This window comes from Arachis ipaensis, chromosome B2, assembly GCF_059453495.1.
Source record: "Arachis ipaensis isolate K30076 ecotype BB chromosome B2, ASM5945349v1, whole genome shotgun sequence".
NCBI classification, from domain to species: Eukaryota; Viridiplantae; Streptophyta; class Magnoliopsida; order Fabales; family Fabaceae; genus Arachis; species Arachis ipaensis.
The window spans coordinates 7876685-7897673 of NC_142437.1; the positions used below are offsets into that span (position 1 = coordinate 7876685).

Consider the following 20989-nt stretch of genomic DNA (forward strand, 5'->3'; position numbering starts at 1 on the left):
ACAAAAATTTTAACATACAAATTAAAATAAATAAAATAAAAAAATTCTAACAAAATAATATAACAATTTTTTGGTAACTGATCATAGTTAGATAATAATATTCATTTCTTGTAATGACATAAATTTAAATAATTAGTTATTATAACTTTAAATATTATACACATCAGTAATTTGTTTTTTAATAAAACTTTAATTTTAAAAAAATCATTACATTCATATACTTAATATAAAAAAAAAAATCTAACTTTTTATTTATAATATTTTGGAGTAACTATTTTATCTATTAAAAATTTAAAATATTATAAATCAATAAATTAGTAATTAGTATGTTAGATAATAAATATTCTCGCCGAAAAGAAAAATATATGTAATTTTGTTTGATATAAAATATTTATATAATTTATTTACCTATTATTACAGTACTTAATTAGCGGATTTTTTATTTAAATTAAAAATATATAATATTTACTAATTTAAATAAACATACAACTATTTACTAAAATACATTTTGGGTCACATCTCGGATACAGTGGGAGAAACCACACTAAAAATAAAAACGTATCACGAATGTACTGTTACCGTGTTGTGACACGCCACGTACTAGTCATATCTCGGATACAGTGCATCCATGATATGACCAAAATTAGTTTTTACCCACTGCATTCGAGATATACACAATTAGAGTGATCAGGGACAATGCATCTGAGATATGGTCAAGTGTGCATGGCAATTTTTATTTATAATCTTTAGAATATTTTTTTTAAAAGACATATATTTACATGGATAAACAAGTCAAATTATACATTTGGATGCACTAAAAAAGAGTCATACATTTGATGGAGGTCTATAAATATAAGTATTAAGCAAAATACATATATGAATAATAGTAACTAATGCCGTCCAACGGCAGGATTCAAGTGGTGTCCAATCCCACATCTACGAGGATGGGACACTCTGGGAGGACGGTATGGACGAGGACGAACACCTGGCTAGCTGGAAGTGAGTGGTAGACGCTGGTATGGTGGTGGAGGAGGAACTGATACAGTCATGGGAGGATAAGGAGCTGATACAGTCATGGGAGAAGGCGTAGGAGGTGATCTCCAGACAGTACCGGAGGTGGAATCGGCAGTGGCAGGGGTGGAGTCTAAAAGTGGGGTGACGGAGCAGAACCTGACTGGTGCGGTGGTGGAGGAGGAGTCTGATAGTGCCCTGGAGGAGCTGTCCCATGCCGGGTAGAAACACCGCTCGACGTCCATGGTATGTCGGTGTCGTCTCTTCTGTGGCGATAACGATTGGCCAAGGCATCCACCGCATGACTGGGTGCTCCGAGGATCTCGAACATGTCATCGATGTCCATCATATTATCGGATCCAATGTCGAACTGGGGCTGCTCCCAAGCTCTGTCATCAGTCGGGTGGTCAGCTGAGGTACCCGGCATAAGCCTCGAAGCAACGTCAGCCTCATGGTCAGCGAAGAATGCGTCAGAGGGATGCTCTACATGCGCATCGGGAATGACATCCTCGTGTACCCCCTCCTGTCAGGCATACTTGGCCTCCTACTGCTGGTCTGCATCATGAGGATCCCCACCGTCCCTACGGACGCGCTGACCACGTGCCTGTCATATCTCGGATGCACTGCCCTTAATCACTCTAATTGTGCATATCTCGGATGCAGTGGGTAAAAAGTAATTTTGGTCATATCACGGATGCACTGCATCCGAAATATGACTAGCACATGGCGTGTCACAACATGATAACAGTGCATCCGTGATACGCTTTTAATGTAATTTCCTCCACCGCATCCGAAATGTGACCCAAAATATATTTTAGTAAATAGTTGTACGTTTATTTAAATTGGTAAATATTATATTTTTAATTTAAATAAAAAAATCCTTAATTAGCACATGTTTTTTTCTTAACCACATTTTCCTACCTTATTTTTCTCTAATGTCATTAGATTTATCGATCTAATTAGACTTTAATTTTCATATAAGAAAAGTGAAAAAGCCCAAAAACATTTAATTGGCCATGGATTTTAACGTGGCAATCTGTGACTGGCTAAAAATTTTACTTTAGATTTTAGAGGAACACGCGGAGCTGAATGATTGGGTAAAAGTGGAGTTAGTCTCCGCCTGTCGCGCACGTAGGCAAATCCGTGCGAGTCCCTCGTCTTTGTCGAGCATCAAAAGGACCGAACAGCATAAAAATAAAGAAAAGTAAAGGGCAAATTCGACATTTCACTCACCCCACTTCCCTTTCCCTACCGATTACAGAACCCGAGCACGAAGAATAACAGAGACACAGAAACAGAGAGAGAGAGAGAGAGAGAGTTTGATAATTTGTGAGAGAATTTCTCAGAAACCCTAATTTCGGAGAGATCGGTGATGGCTTCGTCCAAGGACCGTGAGACCTTCGTCTACGTCGCCAAGCTTGCCGAGCAGGCTGAGCGTTACGAAGGTTTACGGCTTCTTCCTTTTCTTCTCGGACCCCCTCACATCGATGTGCTTGAATTTTTTTGATAACTGATGTTTTTCAAATTGCTTGTTTTTAGTTGATTTATGCTCTTCTTTGATTTTATAGCAGTTTCTGTGGAAAAATTTTATTCTTTTTTCGATGAGTTTGGCTTACTGCATACTGTTCACTGTCAGTTTGGTTGTAAGGTGAGTACAGAAAAGGAGATTGGTTAGGTTTAGGTTTCTCTTACTGTTGGAAGTCCTCAATTATTTTGTAGTTTCATTTTGCTGATTTTGTTTCCTTAGAGAAATTTTGGAGATTGGTTAGAGTTTGAAGATTTGAGCATGTGATTAATTTTTGTAACTTTGGGGCTGCATGTTCAAGTTGTGGAAATGATAGTTTTAACTGTTTTGAGTATTATAGTTGATTGAAGGGTGTTCTCATTTGCCTTTGATCTTGTCAAATGTGAAGCTTAGCTGATGATGCTTTTGTCCTTTTGTGCTTGTGAATTGTGACAGAGATGGTGGATTCAATGAAGAAGGTCGCAAATCTTGATGTTGAACTCACTGTTGAGGAGCGGAATCTTCTCTCTGTTGGTTACAAGAATGTGATTGGAGCTCGCAGAGCATCTTGGAGGATCTTGTCTTCCATTGAGCAAAAGGAGGAAACTAAGGGGAATGAAGTAAATGCGAAGCGGATTAAGGAGTACAGGAACAAGGTTGAGGCAGAGCTTACAAACATCTGTAACGATGTTATGAGGGTGATTGATGAACACCTTATACCTTCGGCTACAGCTGGTGAATCAACTGTGTTCTATTATAAAATGTTGGTATTCAAGTCTGATTCGTCATTACAGGTTCAGTGTTATATTTTTTGTTATGGATTAGGTGACTGTAAGGTGTTTGAATAATCTGTTAACAGGAAAGGAGATTACTATCGTTATCTTGCTGAATTTAAGAGTGGCAATGAGAAGAAGGAGGCTGCTGATCAGTCAATGAAAGCATATGAGGTGCTGTTTATATTATTATATATTGTTTTTGCTGTTTACACTTTGACTGCATCTTCTTCGCCATCATGTACCGAAGATATCTTCGGATCTGCCAATAAATATTGCTTTTTGTTTATTGCAGTCTGCTACCACTGCAGCAGAGGCTGAATTACCCCCTACACATCCCATTCGTTTGGGTCTTGCTTTGAATTTCTCAGTTTTCTATTATGAGATCTTAAATTCACCTGAGAGGTTTGTCATTTTCATTTTCTATCCTGAATTATAATGGTAGATTGGAAACTTAGTGTTCAGTATGGGATATGCAATTTAAGCATTTTCCAAAATTCAGGGCCTGTCATCTTGCAAAGCAAGCTTTTGATGAAGCTATTTCCGAGCTTGATACCTTGAATGAGGATTCATACAAAGATAGCACCTTGATCATGCAACTTCTCAGGGACAACCTTACCTTGTGGACTTCTGACATCCCAGAAGATGGAGGTAGTTAATAGTTATTTGTAGAAATTCAAGTAACCTTGTTCTATTGTTTTTCTATTACTTTTGCTAATATATGTAATAAGAGATGGCACTAGTTTTCTATGAATGTTCACTCCATTTTTCTTGATTGCAGAAGATGCCCAGAAAGTCAATGGCACTGCCAAGCTTGGTGGAGGTGAGGATGCTGAGGTTAGTACTTCTCTCAACTTGGTTCCTATAATTTCGTTTCTGTTTGATTGCATCAATTCATACATCTAATTACCTTCTTTTTGCAGTGAGTTGATGCTTGGTGCAACCTCCATAGGACTTTGATGCATGTGTTTGGGAATGAAACAAGAGGGCTGAGCACTCATCTGTGTATTAGCTAGAGATAGGGTTTTTCTATTTGTTTCCTCTTCTCTCTCTTTCTCTTTCTCTTTCTCTCTCTCCCTCTCTCTCTGTTGTCTTCTTGATTGGTCATACTTCCCAATAGGGGAAAAAGAAACAAACTCCATTTGTGCTATAATTATTGTATGGTTTTTAATTTGTGTGGTGGCTGGAAATGGTCTGTTTCATTCCCTGCCTTTCCTCCTTTGTGGGGAAATTGATTGATGAGTATTGCTTATGTTGTAATCCCCTATTTCCAATGAAATACTGCAACTTCATATGGAAATACTGATGTATTCCATATTGATTTTTAGATTATACTTCATGGCATTTTACTTTGACTTCTAAACCTTCACAATATCATATATTTTGAAAAGATTGGTACATTGGGTTACTACTCTCATTTTCATGGCAGTGGACCAACCATACATGTAACTGAATGCAAAGTTAATATTAGGTAAATTTATGAGTCTAATCATGAAATGGGGTATGATTGAAAAGGTAAGAAACTACTGAAGAGTGTGTAATGTTTTAATTTTTGTATTATCACCAGGGTTGGAAGCTTGAGGTGAACCAGGCCAAGTTTAAGTTTACGAAAATTGAATTCAATTTATTAACAATCAAGGCTAATTGAAAAGTTTAAGTTTGGCTCAATTGCTCAAATAGTATATCCATAATTTGTGTGTGTATATATAAAGAAAATTATAAATTTTATATCAAAAGAGAAATATAAAAATGTATTTCTTTTATCATAAATAACCTAATTAAATTCGTCTTATTTATTTATTAATTATTTAATCTGCAATAAAATAGATTAAAAAAATATGATTTAGATGCGATATAAATAAAGCCATATTAACTTCACATATTTAGTAAACATGCATGTCATATAAATTAAAAGTATACATAAGTAAATATGTATTAATAGTAATAATAAGTAACATATAATTATAATCAAGTGCATGAGTCCAATTAATCGAGTTTATCCAAACTTAAATTTCATTTAATATATGAGATCAAATTTAAGTTTAGACTTTGTTCACATACTCGTAAACTTAATTTATTAAACATTTAATGATCTGAATTTGAATTTGTTAAGAAGTCAGTTTGAGTGTTTATCAATTACTTTGGGTCTTGATTGATACTGATACACAATGTCATCATTGCTCTTTACATAATCTCATGGCTAGTAAATATAAAAGATCATTTACACATAACTTTAAAATGCCATTACCTTTACCATAGTTCACCTGAGGGAAGTATACTGAAGAAAAGAATAAAAGAAAGAGATGCATTATTTGTAATGATCATCCCATGTGAATCCTATATGCTTTATTTAATAGTAATAGTAAAAGAGTATGATGTTGACTTATTCTATGAATAAGGATGAATTATATACCAGTTATCACACATCTCTCAGAAAATGAAAGGGATTATTAAAAGTAAGGGATTTCACTTCACACATCATTTGAGGGCTGCTGATTTGGGAAGAAGATGGGATGATCCCAAAAGATGCTCAGAAGAGAAAGCTCTGTCAGTGTAAATAACACACTTCTTAATCAGCAGTGGCTACCGTTAAAGGCACGTGCACCTATTCAATAATTTTCCACTCCAAATATTTTTCCCCCACAAAACTCACTTCATTCCATAGAAGTTTAGAAAAAATTTTAAGAGGAGTGTTAGGAGTTAGCAAGCTTTGTAATTTATAGTTATCAATTAATTATCATTAATGTTTTTAATAGTGTGAGATTATATTTATAGTGTAAAATTATTTACTTTTTTTTTACTAGTTAAATATTGATAAAATTTTAATAAAAGTGCTAGTTTTTAAATTTCTCAATTCTTAAATATTCCGTATATGCATTTTTTTAATATTGATATTTACTATACACAACATAAAAGTAAGAAAGTAAAAGTATAATAAAATATAATATAATAATTTTGAAGTTGAAGTATACATTTTAGAATGTAATTTGTATACGAGAATGTTGTAAAATTTTCATACAATTTTGAGCATGAAAAGTTTGGTGAAAGTGATGAAACTATGAATCGCATATAAAGTATAAACTGATAGTGGCATCGCTTTATGCCGCAAATAATAAGTTCCAGTGGATGGAATATCCATAGGATGATGCTCTTCTAGTGACTCACGTTCACCAACTGTTTGATACTTTGCTTCACCCAAAAGACCAAACCACGCTGCATACCCCGCTCTGGTTCTCAATCATAGATTAATTCCTTACACACAAGGTGATCAAGTTCTATATAATCTATTTGAATAGTTAATTTAGCATCTAACTCTGTGTTAATTACCAATTCATTTTGTGTGCACGTTCCCTGTGACATGCAAGTAAATGAATGGAACTGGACCATGTGGTATTTATTTATAGGATTGCCAATCACTTAATAACCTCGTATTGTATATAACATAGATTTGGATAGGCACAGGTTTGGTTGCTGCCATGAGTTGCTGTTATGAGTTCAAAGGTTGCAATGAGGAAACAAAGATTTCAGCTGTCATTTTTGACTTGGATGGAACACTTCTAGATACTGGTATTGTATTCTTTATTACCCCTTTTGTTTCTCTCTATCTATGTTGTGGCAAAAAATGTGTTTCCGAAAAATGTTATGTGTAATTATTTTCGTTCAAATGTATGTTGATGCTTGTGGTGCAGAGAGAGCAACAAGGGGTGTGTTGAATGGATTTCTGGCAAAGTATGGAAAGGAACTTGACAAGGAGAAGGAGGAGAAGAAGAGGGTAGGGATGACACAGCAGGAATCTGTTGATGTAATTTTGAAGGACTATGAACTCCCATTGACACCTGAACAATTCATCAAAGAAATCACTCCTCTCTACAGAGAAAGGTAACACTCAAATTCTTCCTATAACAAAAATTTATGGCATTGGATTGATTCTTAATGTTGAAATGAAAGGTAACTGCTCGTTTGATACACAAAAACACTAAATAGTTAGGTGGATAAATTAATTGTTAACTGTAGTAGTTAGTCAGAAATGTGATTTTCTAAACATGTTTTCAAAGCTGATGGAGATTATGGACATGTTTTTCTGAACTTTTTTTTTCCAAATCAATTGGTTTAGGTGGACAGAAGCCAAAGCCTTGCCCGGTGCTAATCGCCTTATTAACCATCTCAAGAAAAATGGAGTGCCTATGGCCCTTGCTTCAAACTCCTTGAGAGAGAACATAGATGTGAAAATTTCTCATCATAATGGTTGTTTCCACTTTCCTGTTACCTAGCCAGTTATCACTTCCTTTTTTATTTTTATAATCACCATGCCATTTGTAATTATGCCAAGGAAAAACAGCATACTTTTAATTCCTTTTGCTTTCTTTCCATTATAGTTTTGTAATGAACCAAAGAATTAGCCTAATGTGTTTAAAGTTTTTCCAAAACACACACGGATGATATGACTTTGGAGGAATGTGCATCATTATGTTTGATAATGGTCATCAAACTCGAGAGTTGTGTTTAGGTAAAAAAGTTTACTATGTTAAAATTGTAAATTTATATTTGGGAACCTAAACTTACAAGTTAATTCCAGAGTTTGATAACCTTGTGGCTGATTAGTAACTGGAAATTTAAATTGATTGAAAGCAGTTCCTGAGTAGAGGATCTGCTTTGGAAAGATTTCCTTCTAAACCACAGGATGAAATTGTCTATACTTTTTTTTCTTTTTCTTTTACATTTTCCTTTTGTTCATGAATGCTTTTTGCATTGCCATGTTATATAATAAATTTCCAGCTTAAACTTATATATTTGATGATGTTTATAAGAATTGTTTTCTGCAGGTTGGAAAGAAAGCTTTTCTGTAATTCTAGGAAGTGATCAAGTTAAATCTGGGAAGCCTTCTCCGTATTTGTAAGATTCTCTGCTACTTGTAATTTTAAACATTGACATCTGAAATGCCTTGAAGGGAACATACGAAATATTTATAAGGTCCCCCAGGCAGAGTTCTTTCAGATATTCTCTTGACAAAGTCAATAATCCATGGCCATCAGTCTCAATTCCATGCAATGACTCCATATTTTCTTAGTTTTACCTACATGTCCATTTTTTAGTTAATTTTACTTTTGCAGTTTGATCATGCTAGTAAGAAAGTCTATCTGTTACAGATTTGAAGAAGCTGCTAAGAAAATGGGTGTAGATGCATCTAACTGCTTGGTGATTGAGGATTCCTTGTAAGTTCCCCAGAGTTTCTCCAAGAATATATGTTTAGTTTTATTTTGTGATTTTACAGTCTACAATATTTTTATTTCATGACTTACTGCTAATAAATCATTGAGTTCTTGACCAATTATGGTAGCTACTAAACATTCAACCCTGTATTATCATAACATCTATGCCAAGTTTTTATTCACCATTTGTGCAGCCACTCAAATGTTCTTTGTTGTAATAGTCATCTTTGCTGCATATAATTTGTGTTCTGCAAACTGCAATGTACTTTACCAGGGTTGGTGTCAAAGCAGCAAATGCTGCAAAAATGAAGGTAGTAGCTATACCGTCTCGAGGAGAAGTCGATTGTTATCTACTAGCAGATACTGTGCTTCACTCACTTTTAGAGTTTCAACCTGAGCTATGGGGCCTTCCACCTTTCGACGACTGTATGCACCACACTCACATCTTAGATTTATTTTTTATACATACTATATTCTCAGATGAGACCAATCTTTACAACCCAAATATTTGTGTAGTGCTAGATAACACATTGCCTATTGAGCCGATTCATGTGAGTGGTGTGTATGTTAGTGGAGCTCTACATGAATCTACAGGTTGGTGAAATTCTTATTTTCTTTGATTTCATAAAGTTGACAAGGTGATGAACAACTAATATTTTGTGTGTCGTGAACTATCATGTTCCTACTTAGATGAGTTATGACATTGAAGTAAGAAGTTATCTAACATACTCTTTAAACTAATTAGGAATGTGATTAATCTCAGATCTTTCAAAGCAGCTAACACAGTCACTCATTCCTTCAACTACACTCTTTCTAATTTAACAATTTTTATTTCAGCAAATTCCTAATGTTGTCCCTCACTGAAAATATGAAGGACAAAGTCGTTTCTCAAGATTTAAAAATGAGAAACTTTTCCATTCAGAAAAGGTAATTGGAAAAAACTGGTATTTGCACAAGCACAAAAACACCCACACAAAGGTCACAAAATCAAGGGAGTGGATAAGGAAATCTCACCCATGTACTCGTATTGAATTTAGAAAATGCAGAATTACAGTATGAAGTAATGAAACAGTAGGAATGAAAGATAGGGGCTGATATTAGAGAGCCAGCCTCTCTCCTAGTCTAATTCTCACTCCTTATTCCCAAAATCTGTCTTCTCTCCCTCAATCTATTATCAAATACCCTCAGCTCTCATGCTTCCCTCACTACCCGAGCCATGTGGCAAGTTAGTTACAACCATATTTCCCAAATCATTCTTTCCCATTTTACCCCCTCTCTTATTTTTCCTACTATAATGAAAAGGTAGAGGTGGAATTTTCCTTGATTTAAGATTTGAAGCTTCTATTCCTCTCTCCTGATACCCTTACATCATCAGGGAATGTAACAAATTTGTTCTTCAATACAAAATTCGCACACATACTGGAAGGACTAATATGTCTACTAATTTTGAATTATAAGGGAGTGTCAAAATGGTGAGGGATGAATTTGTCACTTTCAAATCCTAACGGTCCACTTTGTCCCTTGTGTTTCTGGCTAGGGACTAAATCAAAGGTTTATCATTTTCTTTTTATATCAATCTGATGAACTTTAATTCCTTAATGCAGAGAATGCAACAGGTGCTCTTCCTGGTCAAGTTTTTGGACTTTACTTTGGTTGGGGCAAGGTTCATGCTGATAGGAACTTTAAGATATTGGTTAGCATTCATTTGAACCATCTCAACCATGTTGCCAACAAAAGAATAGTGAGTAGCCAAAAAAGAAAAATGATAATCTTTTTTAAAAAAATTCAATGCAAAATTCTTCTTAGTATACAACATATTGCTATCTGGACAAACCATTGATTCTCTAAATGCTGCATTAAGAATATATTCTCTAATGAAGATTATTGTGGCTCATTTTGCAGCATATATGCCTTATTGATCCCAATAGTGATGACCATATGTATGAGCAACAGCGCATGCAAATTCATCTTGTTGGCTACATAAGTGCTTTTGACAAGAAGGTAATGATGATAATCTTATTATGCATGATGCCAAACAAATCTTAACAAAACAAAGTTGACTCTAGTAATTTTCCCTTTCTGGTATCTAACTTGTATGTATGAACAGGAACTCACATCAAGGGAATTGGAGAAACTAGAAGAATACAAGTCTATTGCAAGAGCTTCACTGGATTTACCATCATTCACTTATTCTTTTTAAGTAAAATAAAGCTTCACGTGGAGGATGCAGTTCACGTGAGGCTTTACAGTAATTGTTTGAGAAGATGAAACAAAAATTATCTAACTTGTTGCAGATTTCATAGCTGTGGAATTAATTTTATAACATAAGACGTGCATTGAAATGATTCATAAGGAAAAGGAAGTGCTTGTAAAGTTGTAACAGTAATAAATAATATATTACGAAATTCTTAAAGTGAAAATGCAATAATATAGCAATCAATTGTTGTTCATCATCCATGCATGCGTATATGTGGGAAAGAAAAATGCTATTGCTTCTTTAATTTTTCTTGGTTCTAAATTATACTTGAGAGTTGAGTGAGTCCCTAGAGGAAAAAAATACATGTATTGTTATTATAAGAACATTGATTATAGATAGACTAAACTTTGGTGCTGCCATGAGTTGCTGTTGTGAGTTCAAATGTTGCAACGAAGAAACAAAGCTTTTTTGAAGCTGATGGATAATATAGACATATTTTTCTGAACTCAATAAATATGGAGCGCTAATGGCCCTTGCTTCAAACTCCTCAAGAGAGAACGTAGACACACAAATTTCTCATCACCATGAAGGTTCTTTCCTGTTACTTAGCTAAGCAGTTACCTATAAGTCAGATTGGCCATTCTAGCTATGAATTGTTAATGCATGAATTTATAAGAATAAGTTTGTATATGAATTACAAATGTCCATAAGATCTATCTAACTAATTATAATGCTGTTTTATAGAGGAATTGGGTTGATACCTAAAAGTAATGACCAAAAAATAATAAATTTTGTTGTTCATCTAGTATTTTTTAATTATTAGAAAATTAGCAAAATTTATTATTTTTTACTATGAGTTAGCCGTTAATGTTTAAAATTATGTGTTAAAATATATTATTAGATTACTAAACTAAAATAATTGAGTTAATAACTAAAAGAAATGATTAAAAATAATAAATTCGGCTGGTCATATAACATGTATCTTCTTATAATTAGAAAATAAGATGTACAGAAAAACAATAGTATAAATGGTTAATTTTGACTTACAAATATAAGATTTTTAATTTTAATTAAATAATGTTTTTCTAAATAACAAAAATAGACTTGTTATTCTTTTTCAAATTTTTTGTTAAATAACTTTTTATATAAAAAATAATTTATTTTAGTCACGCAAAACGCATAAGTCAAGTTTACGTAAGTTTAATATAAAAATCCTTCTTTTCATGATTTATAAGAGCATTTTTAATGTTTAGTATTAATTCCATTTTATGTTGGGTCCCATAAAATATCACATAAGTATTTGTGGGATCAGTGACGAATCCAAAAAATTTTGATAGTGGGGCAAAATATATAATATAATAAAAAATTTTATAATAAAAATATTATGTGTAAATTATCAAATTATTCATTAATCGTTAGATATTTATATATAAATATATGTATTTTTAATTTGTATTTTTTATTTCAATATGTATACATGTGATTATTTTTTATGTACATATAATATAATATAATTAGTCTTTAAAATATATAATTTACAAATTAAAATACTAAAATAGTAATTTAAATGATAACATATAATTTAAAATTGGGTAAAGTATATTTTTTATCCCTGAAATTTAGCAAAAGTTTTAAAAATGCACTTAAGTTTTATTTTGTTTTAGTTTTGTCCCAAAATTTTTTTATTTGTATCAAACATACCGTTGACGGCTAAATTTTCAAAAACTTTAAAACTAATCTAACAATAATGCATGAAAATTATGCTTAATTTGCTTATGTTGAGAGTTGTTCTTATGAAATTGTTGTTGAATTAGTCTTAAATTTTTTGAAAAATTAGCCGTCAGGGGGTATATATTTGATGCAAATCGAAAACTTTTTGAATAAAATTGAAACAAAATAAAACTTAAGTGTATTTTAAAAACTTTTGTCAAACTTTAGGAACAAAAAATATACTTTACTCTTTAAAATTTTATTATTTAGGTTTTATATTTAAAAAAATTGAATAATCTTTTTCTTAATAATAATAATCGAAATATATCTCTTTTTATGTAGAATAATACTACATATTGAAGTTTTTTGTTAACTAAGTCCAACCAAATTAGTCTAAGATAACAAAAATCAGTTATGACTAACATTATTCAAAGTCTTATTGTTTAACTTAATTAGATTTAGTTCATAAAAAAACTTGAATGTGTAGTATTAATATATATATATATATATATATAAATTTACTTCTCATACAATTAGAAGCCAAAAATATTAAAACTAATATAAAAAAGATAAATAATACTGTTTCGAGTCGATTTCTAAGAAAAAACACAAATTTTATTTAAATTGAGAATTGATCATTCTAACAATATCTAATATAAAATTTTTAAATTGACTATGAAGTACCAAAAATTGAGTAAAAAATTATTGTGGGGTCAAATTTAATAATTTAGTGGGAGCAAATAAATTTTATTATCATATACTACTAAAAAAAAATTTTAAATTATAGTGGAGCATTTGCCCCCACACTTATACACGTGCACCCGTCCCTGTGTGGAATCATATATTATAATATTTAATTTAAAATTTAATATAAAATTTGTCACTATAATATTTAGTTTCATTTCAATTTAAACTTTAAATTATTTTTAATTATTTTAAATAAATTTAATTAAATTGTGAATATTTAACTAAAATAAAAAATATAGAATTAGAAAATTAACAATTATATACCATATTTCAATTGGGCGGAAAATTAGAATTTTGTAAATAATTTAAAAAAGAACTTACGTTAAATTGATTCGGATTTATTTTCCTACCAAATTGATGATAATAAAAAATAGAATAATAAAATACGAAGTACAATTGAATACATCTAATTTATTTGAGTAAATTTTGATTGAATCTTTGTTACAATATTATAATAAAACAACGTTATAATATTACAATAAAACGTTATAATAACAATGTTACAGCAACATCATTAGTGTTCATTGAATGAGTTTAAATAAATGGCAGCATTTCACTCTTCTTTTTTTTAAGTAATACGATATCTTTTTACTATATTAATGCCATTTCAAAAATATATCCAATACAAATTTTAATTTTAAATTAGTTCATTTAAATACTCAAAATTAATCTATTGGAGTTGCTCTAAAATTCTCTGCTAATAAACATGCCACATCATTTTATATTTATGGCAAAGAAGTCTTAATTAGCACAAGTCGTAAATTTAATTTCCATAATGTTTAGAATACAATAAAAAATCAGCTCAAATTAGAGGTGTAATCAATTCAGTTTTAGGTTGAAGATCAACCTAATCGACCTGTTTGATTCTTTCACAATATCAACTGTTTAGTTTGTTGTTTGTAGGACAATCGAACCGAACCAAACTAACAGCGATTTGATTCGGTCGATTTTTCATTTTTTTTTTAAAAGTTAATAATCAGAATTTCAATCACCATAAAATGAGTTTAAAACGGTCAATAAACTAAAATAACAAGAATATATCACATCCAAATTCAATATAATTTTAATTTGTCCCAATAATTAAACATAAAAACAAAGATAATTAAAAATGCTTAACAAACAACAAAAATAAACACACTTTAAATTAAATAATAATCGAAATAGCCACTTTAAAACTAAATAAAAACCAAAACAGCCACCATGCTTAATCTGAATCCACACCAGATTCATCATCATTTTCTCCGATTGGTGCAATTTTTACAATTCGCCCTCGTTCAATTGAGAGTTTGAACTTGAAAATACACCGAAAGCATTTCCAACATACACCAATTTATAAACCAAATACACCAAAACATGAACGAAACAGATTCATCAATATAATAATTCAAATTCAGAACTCCTATACTTCATTTAATTCAAACCATCAACCATGAACTTAAATTTTCACAAACAAAAACAAAAGTATTCACCTACAAAATTATAAACTACTAACGAACTACATTAACTAGATTCGAACCACACTTTAGCCACTTGATTCGATCCAAAACAATAATCCACTTCGCCCTAGTTCAGTTGACAGTCTGAATTTGAATCATTCATTATCTTCAAAAACGAAATACTTATTAAAACCTAATTTCACAGCTTAATTTCAAAAACTTTGATCCAAATCTTCAAATCACATAAAAGAGCATTGATTTTGAACAAAGAGAACGTAGAGAAGGAACTGAACATAGAGAAAAAAGAGAAATACAGAGAATGCAGAAATAGAAGAGAATGTGAAAAACGCAAAAAATACTAAAAAAATCCGAAAAAAAAAACAAAATCCACATGAAAAAAAGCAGTTATATATATTCACACATTGAGTCAAAAGTTTATTAAAGATATAGCGCGTGGAGGTAAATTAGGTCAAAGCTACTTGGTTGATTAAAAGACTTGAATATAGAAATTTATTCAAAATATAAATATATAAAGGTAGCACAATACATGTACATTGTGGTCCACTAATTATGATTTCACACGTCAAATACCTCTTTATATATAATTTAAAAGTTTATGAACTTGTGCTTAAACAAAAATTTCTCTCTCGAGAAATTGGTATGAAAAAAAAGGGAGGGGATGGACAAATTGTATGATAAATAAATGAGTATTTATTCATTTTGGTCCTCAAAAAATTTTAAATCAAACACTTTTATTCCCAACTAAAATTAATTATTCGATTGGTCTCTAATAATTAATTCCGTCAATCACTTAAGTCCTTTGGGTCGTCAACTTTAACGGAAGATAAAATAGTCCCTGACAACTCTAACAGGGGATAAAATGGTCCCTGACCTCATTTGTTCAGAAACGACATTGTTTTCTTCCAATTTCCATCATATCTCTCATAATACTAACAGTCTAACACTGTAACTTCAAGTTACATAATGCACACTCTACAATTTCAATGTTCACAAGAAGAAAAATCCTCAACTTGTTCTCAACCAATTCATACTCGGGAAACTAATGACTATGTCTCTCGAGTACTTGTCGTCTTCGATGGATCACATGAATCTTGACAGCAAGTCTGATTTGTTAAGACTCATCGTTGTTGTCGCCATCTCCCTCCTCATCTACCCTATCATCTCCATAACCACATTGTCTACCACTCCAATCGCTTCCTTCAGCTTCTTCTCCGAAGCAATGTTCAGTAATCGCTTCAGTTTCTATATGAGTGGCAACGACGACATTGCTCATTGTACTGATAGCTTAGATACGAGGTTGAGGCTGTCTGCCAACTTGAAATCCGAAAGAGAAGAAATGAAACACTTAGAGTCCATTTCAAATGAGAATTTGCATATGATGTTGAAGAATAATCTTCTCATGATGTCCTAATGTCCAACAATCTATATTGTTTGCCGGAGAGTGGAGAAAGTCGTACTCTTGGGATAGTTGTAGAACTTGGTTTTGAGGATGTGGTGGACGTCGTCGGGGTTGGAGGTGATGCTGTTATCGAGGACGTGGAAGTGGATGCTTCTGGTGGGTGAAGTGCGGAGGAGGTGAGTATACCAGTCAGAGAGATTTAGGAAGTATGTGGTCCATGACATGTTGAGATAGATGCAACATTGATGAATGAGATTTTTGACGGTTTAGAATTTCACAATTAAATTCTCGTCGAAGTATAGCTTCTAAACCAATCAATAATCCTTTCATACAAATATTTGTTTGTCACAAGTAACAAACCCCTAAAATTATAAACCGAAGTATTTAAACCTCGGGTCGTTCTCCCTAGAAATTGCGATAAAGTGTCTTGTTATTGGTTGAAGGTATGTTTTGGAGTTTTTAGAATAAGAAGCAAGAAATGTAAATGGCAAAGGAAATAAACTAATAGCTAAAAAGGTCTTGGCAAAGTTTGGTGGTCAAGGATCTCTATCCCTATCACTAACCACAACATGAGAATTAGCAAGGATCAATCCCATTAAATCATCCTCTTACTAGGTAAAGAAAAGTCAAATGAGCTATATCAATCCAAGTCCATAAGTCCTAACTCTCCACTAGTCCAATTAGTGAGAACTAGAGTTAATGGCTCCCAATCATCAATCACTTGGACATTAGTAACTCAAGAGTTCCTAAGTTACCTTCCCAAGTCAAGAGGAACAAAAATCTAACTCACTACTAAAAGGAGCATTTTAACAAACACATAGAAGGCAATAAAGGCAAACATTATTAATTGTAAGAATTGAAGGAATCTACAACTACAAAAGCAAGAGATTAACAATAGAAAGGCAAAACAATTATGAAACAACAAAGAACTTACCAATTGCATTGAAGAAGAAATGTAGATCTACAAAAGAAAGTTCATAAGCTACAACTAACAATACAAAGGAATTACAAGAGAAGTAGAATGCTACAACTACAAGAGAACAATTAAGGATGAAAGAGGAAAATTAAGAGAGAAGAAGAAGAAGTAAATCTAGATCTAAACCTAATCCTAATTCTAATTCTAGAGAGAAGTGAGAGCTTCTCTCTCTAAAACTACTTCTAAACTAATCCTAATGTGAATGAATGTGAAAAAGGTGAAAAGATCCCCCTTTCCTTCAATCCTTGGTCCTTTAAAGCACTTCTGGCGCCAAAGTTGGTTGCAACTGGGCCCCACAGCTCCTCAGAATTCGCTGGGCACGTTTTCTATTTAAAAATCATGTGCATCCATCGACGCGTACGCGTACATTGCGCGTGCTCATCCCTTGAGTTTTTGCGATCCACGCATGTGCGTAGAGTGCGCATGCGCATGGATGAAAGTATCCAAATCTTTGGCTTTTTCATGTGTTCTCCACTTTGCATGCTTTCCTCTTCACTCCTTTGATCCATTCTTAGCCTTTTCAATCTGAAATCACTATCAAACACATCAAGGCATCTAGTGGAATCAAAGAAAGATTAAAGTCATCAAATTAAAGATCTAAAAGCATGTTTTCACATTTAGGCACAAATTAAGGGAGAATCACAAAACCATGCTATTTCATTGAATAAATGTGAGGAAAGGTTATCAAAATACTCTAAATTCAACACAAGATAAATCCTACAAATAGGGTTTATCAACCTCCACACACTTAAATCAAGCATGTCCTCATGCTTGAACCAAGAGAAAGACAAAGGATATCAACATTTATTCAATGTAAACTAACTAAATGCAACCTACCTATATGCAACTATCTACATGAATGCAATTGCTTGGTCAAAATAAATCAATTTCCAAGAAGCATATATGCACAAGGGCTAAGGACTAGCAAGTCTAATCCACAATTGAATTGAGTTATTAAATATTTTTATAAACTTGCAAGAAAAGAGATTATCATAGGTGAAAACATGTAATTGAGCAATCGAACCATCTCTGGATGTGTTTGCACTCTATTCGCTCAAGTATTTAGGGTTGATTCACTCAATTCTCCCCTAATCATACTTTCCAAGATTTATTTTTCATCTAACAATCAACATTTATTCCGTGCATGCATACAATTATCCTGAGGTCTTTTCTTTAGGTTGTAATGGGGTTAGGGTCAAGGTAGGATGCATATTTGGTCAAGTGGACTTGAGATTTGAATCTTTGACAAGTTTAAACTTCCCACCTAACCTATGACAACCTATACAATTAAGTTCTAGCCTAACTACCAATTTTTCACTTTTTCACATACTCATGCATTCTCTTTTTATCACAACTCATATGCATTGATTTTATTGAGTTTCACTTTGCTTTGGGACATTTTGTCCCCTTTTTATTTCTTTCTTTTTCTATATATTTTTTTCTTTTTTTTTCTTTTAATATATATATATATATATATATTTTTCCTTTCTTTTCGTTTTTTTCTTTTTTTTTCTTTTTGCAATAAAGTATATACAAGAGCATCAATGCATAAGGTTTTACATTTGATTAATACATGAGCATGTACCCAATTCCCAGTATTTACAACAAAGATACAAAACTACCTTTTTATTCACCCAATGTCCCAAGTTTTCCCACACTTGAATGATACACATACACTAGCCTAAGCCAATCAAAGATCCAAATAAGGACATTTATTGTTTTCCGGTTTACGGCTTGTAATGTGCTAAAATGAAGAACATGTGGGTTAATCGTAGGCTCAAATTGGCTAACAATGGAAGATAAAAGGTAAGGCTTTTTGGGCAAGTGAGCTAAATAAAATGATGACTTCAATCATATAAATGCATGAATACACAAAATAATGGACATAAAGAATCAAACAAATCAAAGATCACAATCATAGAAAGAGAATAATGCACACAAGAAGAAAAATAAGTGGTTATTATAAGATGTAACCACGCCGTTAGACTCAAATCTCACAAGCTTGTGTTCTTAGCTCAAAACATGTCCCACAAAATATATATAATTCAAGCAAGTTCTATGAAGAGTTTTCACTCAAATCAATTGAAGTGCCCTATAGATAATTTCTCAAAAAATTTTATTATTTTGACTAAGCTTATTATGTATATATATATATGCAAAAATAAGAAAAATGCTAATAAAAAATCCTAAAACCTAAAAATGAAATGCAAAAGTGTTGGGATTAGAAATTTGTCACCCGAAATCACCGATTGGTCGGACGACCTCCCCACACTTAAAAGTTTGCACCGTCCTCGGTGCACTCAAAGATGAGCAAGGGGATATGGCGACTTTCCGAGTTGCTACCTTCAGCTGGTAGGTTAACCGGTTGCTGCGTGTTCTTTCTTCCGCTTCTGTTATTGCTTATGATGACTCATCCTAAAAATAGAAGGTAAGATAGTAAGAAAGATAAATGCAAAAGTAAGGAAGCATACATTGTTGGAATGAGGTAAATCACTAGAACTGAGTGAGTGAATTAGTGTGACATTAAGAAAGATTAGGTATGTGAATTCTAAATTAGGCGCCTTTTAGAACACATATTAGCATAAAAAGTTATGTCACAAAAGAAGCATGCACTTCACTTATCCTAGTGTGCTTGAAATGCTCTAAACTTGAGGGGTAAAACAAGCATTAAAGAAGCATGAGAGCATTCAAGCCATAAACATATGGATGCATATAATAATGAAACATAATGCATTAAGATAAATGCACAACACCCATCAAGAAATTGTCTAGTCAAAGAAAAGGATTCAAATCACATGGTGGCTAGCTACAACATGTAATTCACGAAGAGTTACAAGCTCGAAGGCAATTCTCATCACTTGGTATTCTCGAAAGGTAAGCATGAAGAGCTCAAAACCAAGTAGCAAAATATAACCTCAAAAAGAACATCCAACAATGAACATCTAAAAACATTGATGCTAAAATAGCATTTAGGAAATAAGAGGCAGCAATGTATAGTAGACAAAATCTATAATCCAACACTGATAATGAGAACAAGAAAATGAAATGAAAACTAAACTAAGTACTTAACTAACTAGCCTAAGAATTGGTTATAGATAGTGTTTGGAAGTGTTGGATGAGTGGTAGGAGAGGGGAAGAAGAAAGGAGAAGGAAAGAAATGGAAAGAGGAGAAGAAAAGAAGTGGAGTGAAGTAAGGGCATCCATGCGTACGCGCACATGGCGCGTGCGCGCGGATGGTGGTGCAATGGACGCGACGCGTACGCGTGCATGGCAAACCAGAGAAGGGACACGTACGCGTCAGGTACGCGTCCGCGCAGGTCGATTTGTGCTTCAGGCATAACGTTGGCGCAGTGTGGGCACAACTCTCTGGAAAATGGCTGGAAGGTGGGATTTTGGGATCCACGCGTACGCGCACATGGCGCGTGCGCGTGGATTGGCGAAAATTCTTGATGCACGCGTACGCGTGAGGGGCGCGTACGCGTGGATGGTGCTTTGTTTTCAAAATTTTTCTATGTTTTTGCACCAATCCAAGCATTCTAAACCTCCAAACAGCTACCAAAATACCATAAAATCTTATTTAACATACTAAACTACTAACTAAACTCAACAAATCAATCAAAATATGAATTTAAACTAATTCTACCAATATTTATAAAAGGAAAAAAATGAAAAGAATTTACCATGGTGGGGTGTCTCCCACCTAACACTTTTATTTATTGTCCTTAAGTTGGACTTATGGGGAACTCCAATCAAGGTGGCTTGTGCTTGAATCCATCTTTGAACATCCACCAATGCTTGAATCTTTAATAAGCTCTATTCTTTAAGGATAATAACTCCAAGCATTGATGGAGTTCTTCACAAGCTTGGGGCTCCCAAAATTGATTCTTCTTGTGCGATCTGGGATCCCACACTTTATTTTCACACCCATCTTGAAGTTGCCTATCATTGATCCATGTGGGTGGTAGGCATGATGAATTCTCAATGAAGTGACCAAACATTCTCCTA

The 20989-nt window shown here is 32.9% G+C and overlaps 2 protein-coding genes across 5 annotated transcripts; both read left to right on the forward strand.

Moving 5' to 3' along the window:
- The first annotated feature begins 2196 nt into the window (after positions 1-2196).
- GRF9 (general regulatory factor 9) lies at positions 2197-4643 on the forward strand. Its single transcript, XM_016327194.3, has 7 exons — positions 2197-2456; positions 2972-3278; positions 3375-3462; positions 3584-3693; positions 3791-3939; positions 4070-4125; positions 4212-4643. Exons 1-7 carry the CDS (start codon positions 2384-2386, stop codon positions 4212-4214), a joined length of 786 nt encoding a protein of 261 aa, XP_016182680.1. The 5' UTR covers positions 2197-2383; the 3' UTR covers positions 4215-4643.
- Positions 4644-5673: 1030 nt separating this feature from the next.
- LOC107624750 (bifunctional riboflavin kinase/FMN phosphatase) lies at positions 5674-10953 on the forward strand. 4 transcript variants are annotated; one of them, XM_088504714.1, is made up of 11 exons: positions 5674-5883; positions 6751-6855; positions 6978-7167; positions 7403-7533; positions 8112-8181; positions 8436-8501; positions 8773-8924; positions 9015-9092; positions 10103-10239; positions 10401-10499; positions 10606-10953. In XM_088504714.1, the coding sequence occupies exons 2-11, from the start codon at positions 6765-6767 to the stop codon at positions 10696-10698; spliced, it is 1107 nt and encodes a 368-aa protein (XP_088360840.1). In that variant the 5' UTR covers positions 5674-5883; positions 6751-6764; the 3' UTR covers positions 10699-10953. The 4 variants fall into 4 exon arrangements, with proteins under 4 accessions (XP_088360840.1, XP_088360839.1, XP_088360838.1 ...); XM_088504713.1 differs by lacking the exon at positions 5674-5883 and adding an exon at positions 6257-6552 and having other exon boundaries at positions 6745-6855; XM_088504712.1 differs by lacking the exon at positions 5674-5883 and adding an exon at positions 6257-6552.
- The last annotated feature ends 10036 nt before the right edge of the window (positions 10954-20989 follow it).